Source organism: Pygocentrus nattereri, chromosome 16, assembly GCF_015220715.1.
Source record: "Pygocentrus nattereri isolate fPygNat1 chromosome 16, fPygNat1.pri, whole genome shotgun sequence".
NCBI lineage: Eukaryota > Metazoa > Chordata > Actinopteri > Characiformes > Serrasalmidae > Pygocentrus > Pygocentrus nattereri.
The window spans coordinates 39,753,615-39,759,281 of NC_051226.1; the positions used below are offsets into that span (position 1 = coordinate 39,753,615).

The following is a 5,667-nucleotide window of genomic DNA, read 5'->3' on the forward strand; positions in this document are numbered from 1 at the left end:
GGACATCAGAGCCAGAATTCCTCTTTTAGTACTTTTACTTTATACTTAAGTACATTTGAAGGGAAATACTTTAGTACTTTTACTCCAGTGGAGGTCTAAAGGGAGGAACTTCTACTTTTACTCAGGTACAGGGTTTGTGTTCTTCATCCACCGCTGCCTATTCAGTGCCTAAATCGCCTGATTATTACTGCACGTCTTTTATTAATATTCTAGGACGCACAACAGAATCGATTCTCTTTAAAAGCTCCTCCATTGTCATTCATTATTTAGTACTTATTATTTAACTGCGTCTGGCTTGTGCAGTCAGAGAAATCAGAATCATCTCTATTCCCACAAACACAGAATTCAGTCTGAACCGACTGTAGCCCACAGAATTCAGTCTGAACCGACTGCAGCCCCATAGAATTCAGTCTGAACCGACTGTAGCCCACAGAATTCAGTCTGAACCGACTGCAGCCCCATAGAATTCAGTCTGAACCGACTGTAGCCCACAGAATTCAGTCTGAACCGACTGTAGCCCCATAGAATTCAGTCTGAACCGACTGCAGCCCACAGAATTCAGTCTGAACCGACTGTAGCCACAGAATTCAGTCTGAACCGACTGTAGCCCACAGAATTCAGTCTGAACCGACTGTAGCCCACAGAATTCAGTCTGAACCGACTGTAGCCCCATAGAATTCAGTCTGAACTCGACTGTAGCCCCCAGAATTCAGTCTGAATGACAAGACTTGGCAAGTGGCTGCGGGGCTGAAGTTAAAGGCTGGAGCTTCTAGCAAAGTGGAGTTTTTATTTCCTCCTGCTTGTGATCACTTCTCCCACTAAACACAGCCGGGTAGACGCAGGTAGATGCTTACACAGCTTTCAGCTCAGCTACACAAACCTCCTCATCACTGCTATCATCATTGATATCAACTGATCCCTCTACCCCTCCTCTGGTCCTGCGCTGTGTGTGAGCGTTGGGAACGGTCCGAGCCTCATCATCCTTTCTGCATGTGATTCTTCACACCCTGCAGAGCCTTAAGCCAGAGGGGTAAACAGACAGCATCACAGAGAGCAACTCAGCTCATCTCATGATGCACATCTATAAACCCTGAGCTCTTGGTCTTTGGGCAGAGGGGTGGGGGACATGTTCATCTACAGAACAAACAAATAATGGATAAATATGGATGAACAGAAAATGGGTCTCCTACTCATCAACAGCAAGCTTCTGTGATGGACATTACCGCGTGGACTCCGGAGTGCACCAATCGATAAACGCTGTCCCTCATAAATGCACGTTAAGACTGTTTTGCACACAGTGTGAAGCATCCGGAAACACCGCCGACTTCGCTGGGCTCATTTGAAAACAGATTGAGGGACAGTGCAGTATTTTGGCCTGACGAGTTAACACTTCCGATTATTTATGGAAATAATGGATGTTGTATTCTCAACGCCTAAGAACTGTATCATGCTATGGGGGGGCTGCGGGGGGGCATTAGTAGATAATCTGCACAACTATAACCGTATCATTAATGCTGAAAGATGTACACACACATTTTGGAGCGATATGCCTTCTAGATCCCGGACCAACTGGTGTCCTTAGTTCCCAAACTCTCATTAAGTGCTGTTAAATGGAAAGGTGATGAAACGAGGCGAACATTTTTGGAATGTTTGTAATGAGCGCATAGCAACGTTTACTACGGTAAAACACCACATCACGTTTTCCTACTTTTCTAGACGAATGCAGGTGAAACTTGGTCCACTAACCAGTAATTCTGTTAGCCTTCCACACGCTGTCTCGCCTTTCCGACGTCGAGGTCCCTGCTCTTACAAGTGTCCCCATTGTGAAAAGCGTGAGACAGAACTGTGTGCAAGTGTTCCTCTGCCTCTTTGCCTTCTGGCTTTCAAGCATGTTACATAATGAAAGACCACACAGGGCCAAACTTCAGCTGAACAGCACTAAAAAGTATCCGACTTTTCCGAATAACAATCGGGCTTCTGGTCTCCTGGACAAATGACTGCAACAATAATTCCAACGATGTTAAAAAAGCAAGCCTGACCCTGGAGCGCTGGAAGCTCAGAGTTCTGGGAAATAAGTTCTGGCATCATCACCGAGCTCCAGTTCAGCGGGGCTGTTTTCTGCTCTGCTTCTCGATGAAACCCCACACGTGCGACGCAGCGTCTCGGAAACTCGGAGCGTTTCATCGCGCATCACTGCCTGATTTCCGGCTGTGGTTTGTGTCAATTTAAAACAAATCGCCAAAACCTCGTATCTCCAAACCGGTGACTTTACAGGAGAAAGTAAAAACACACGCTACTTCTAATGTAAGTCAATGGAACCAGACGTCTTTCCAAGTCATTCCGGTCCATTTCTGTGGGTCATACATTCTTCATGAAATTTACACACAATATAAAAAGCTAAATTTCAAATGATGTCAAAACACGACAAAATAAAAGTTCTTACAGCAGCGATGTGTATAATAATAATAATAATAATAATAATATAATAATAATGACGATGCATATTGCTATTGTTAAAATTAATTATTGGCATAATTACATAAACAATGTCAATAATAACAAGAGCTTTTTATATTATTATTGTTGCTAGGTGTGTTGGTAATATTAATTAGCAGTACTGTTATTATTAACTATTTATTTACTACCTCTCAAAACTTATTTATAGACTTTGTTGTTTTAATTGTCTGCAAAAAGATCAAGACACTCTGACTAACTATACAGACTTTAAAAAAAGTTTTAAAAAAGAGTTTTTTTACTGCATAAAATGACCCGAAACAAGTAAACAGTCTAGAAATAAGTGGAATAATCTTGGAATATTCTCACAACAATCTCATAATGAGGGATTTTAGACATTTAGACGATTTTGATTTGAGAGTTTTCACTGGCCAGGCGGTGATGTCTGCAGCGTGAGTACGGCTTATGATAGCTACTGTCAGCAATGATGATCATAAATATCATCAATAACAATAACATCAGTCAGTGCTGTTATTCCTGAGAGCTACACTGATAATCGGCGTTCACATTACTAGGCCCACCATCAACACCAGCAACGGTGCCGATACTGCAGAGTCACAAATCACACCGGCAAGTAAACTCCCCTTAAATCCAGCCGGGTCTAATATTACTCATCATTTTCAGGTTATTATAAGAATTCTCCATAAAATGACGGGATGTATTTATGCTCCACTAAAGACGACTGTACCTGGCGAAACATGATTTCCGCAGCGTTAACGATGTCCGGCTCTTGTTGTTGACGGCTTTATTATTAGGTCTCCTGTTATCAACAACAACAATCATAACGCAGGGATTCAAATCATTTATGCGGTAGAATCATCTGAAATCTACATGATTTATCTAATATTTCTCATCGTGAGATTGAAGGTTAAACTCCATAAACCTGCTTGACACGTGTAGAAGTCCGTCAGAACATTCGGAGTGAGGGATATTAGACGGTTAGAGTGGGTTTAAGATGATTTTACTGGCTAAGACGTGCTTTTCGCAGCGTGGTCGCCGTTATTATCAGGCCCATATATCATCACCGTCATAAGCAGCGGCGGCGTTATGGCTGCAGGGATGGTGCAGTCAGCGTGGGGACTGAACGGTAAACAAACAAACAAACAAACAAGAGGTCTGCTGTTCTTCTGCGGGACAGACACACCGGTGCGGTCACGCACCTTCACGCTGGCGTGGCTGGTTTGGGTCTCCGCTTCGGTGCACGCATGCGCAGCGCCGCCGCAGTCCGGCCGCTCGCGCCGGGAGCCGCTGCGCGCGCGCCGGCCGCTCTGGTAGGCGATGACGGAGGGCAGCGCGTCCGCCGCGTCGCTCTTGACGAACAGGCCGTGCGGGAGCGCGGCGGTCTGCCGCGGGGAGTTCGACTCGTCCGAGTCTCTGCAGTAGATCACGCCGCTCTGAGAGACGTGGATGCTGGGCGCGCAGCCCATGGCGCGAGCGCGGGCGCGAGCCTCCTCGTGCCTGTTCTCCTCCTACGCTCGTGCCCGCTGCGCGGTCTCCTCGGAGACGCCCGCTGCCGCCGCCGCCGCTGATCGCGCGCATCAACCAGACCCCGCGCGCTCCATCCGCCTCCGCCTCCGCTGTTTCAATCCTCAGCGCGCGCGCTCCCCCGCGCTCACAGCAGCGCCTCAGAGCCCCATCCTGCTTTTTGTAGCTCGCGCGAGAAAAATAACAACAGATAATAAAAACGACAGTAACGCCGCTCGCGCCGCTCGCGCTATTCGGCTCTGTTTTGTTTTGTTATGCACGCGGCCTCTACCTCCCTCCCTCCCTCCGGCTCGCGCTCCTCACACGCGCGCTGCTCCTCTCCTCTCATCTCAGCAGCATCGCTACGCTACGCCGTCGCCGAACGCGCGCGTGCATGCGGGTGCGCGCGCCTGGCTAGCTCCGCCCACACTCACACATCACCGATAATTTTATATTTATATTCACCATCCAGAACCTCCAGAGAACCTACACGAGTCTTCTGAGCTTATATGGAATGTCGATGATGGAAAACAGTGGAAAATCTGGAATACTGAGTTTTCTTTGGGGACTATTTTGCCGCACAGCGCCCTGCATGTCTCCCTCCACCATGAATGGAGTTGAAGTTCTCTAAACTCTCATAAAACAGCGTCTCAGTCATCAGGCAGGGAATTCAGAACCAGTTCATGTAGGAACTTTCTGTAGGAGCTTTTAGAGGGACGTCTGGTTCCCATCACCACCACTGTGAAGAGCTTTTAGAGGGACGTCTGGTTCCCATCACCACCACTGTGAGGAGCTTTTAGAGGGACGTCTGGTTCCCATCACCACCACTGTCAAAAGTTCTGACTCTGTCAGTTTATCTAGAACTGAGAACCGCTCAGAACCGCTCAGTTCACATCTGAACCAGTTAATTCAGTGCAGTGCAGGGGGACAAATGTAAACCAGGGGGTTTTGGTCTCATCACAGCCCTGAAACATTAAACAGGTTCAGGGGTTTTTCAGCAGTTTTAAAGGGTTGTTATGAAGGTTTATTACACTGGTGTTTGTAGACACTTATCGCTGGACTGTACACGCCTGAGGTCACTAATAGGTGGACCGCGGTCCGAGTCCGGACCTATGGAGAATTATATAGTTTTGATGGGGTGGTCCTGTTTTAATCAACGTAACTTCTCTAGTCTTTACAGACCAATAACATGCGCTGTAAATATCACACGTGACGCTACTCAGCCAATCAGATCTGTGCATTATGATGAGCTCTGAGACTCGAGTCAGTGACGCCACACAGGGGAGGGACGAGGAGAGAAACAGCAGTCAGAGAAGAAAGTGAGTCAGAGGGAAGTTATTCCACATGACGTGATCTAAAAAGAGGAAACTGACAGTAAATGTTGGTGAAATCTGACCGAACTGGACTTTATTTGATCTGATGTTCAGTAAATGTTGGTGAAATCTGACCGAACTGGACTTTATTTGATCTGATGTTCAGTAAATGTTGGTGAAATCTGACCAAACTGGACTTTATTTGATCCGATGTTCAGTAAATGTTGGTGAAATCGGACCGAACTGGACTTTATTTGATCCGATGTTCAGTAAATGTTGGTGAAATCGGACCGAACTGGACTTTATTTGATCTGATGGTCAGTAAATGTTGTTGAAATCTGACCGAACTGGACTTTATTTGATCTGATGTTCAGTA

The 5,667-nt window shown here is 46.4% G+C and overlaps 1 protein-coding gene across 1 annotated transcript in view; it reads right to left on the reverse strand.

Moving 5' to 3' along the window:
* The window catches only part of pde8b (phosphodiesterase 8B), a 74,093-nt gene extending 69,794 nt beyond the window's left edge, over positions 1–4,299 (reverse strand). The window contains exon 1 of the mRNA XM_037546284.1: positions 3,675–4,299. Coding sequence (XP_037402181.1) covers positions 3,675–3,941 — 267 coding nt within the window. The 5' untranslated portion in view covers positions 3,942–4,299. The remainder of the gene's footprint in view (positions 1–3,674) is intronic.
* Between the last annotated feature and the right edge of the window lie 1,368 nt (positions 4,300–5,667).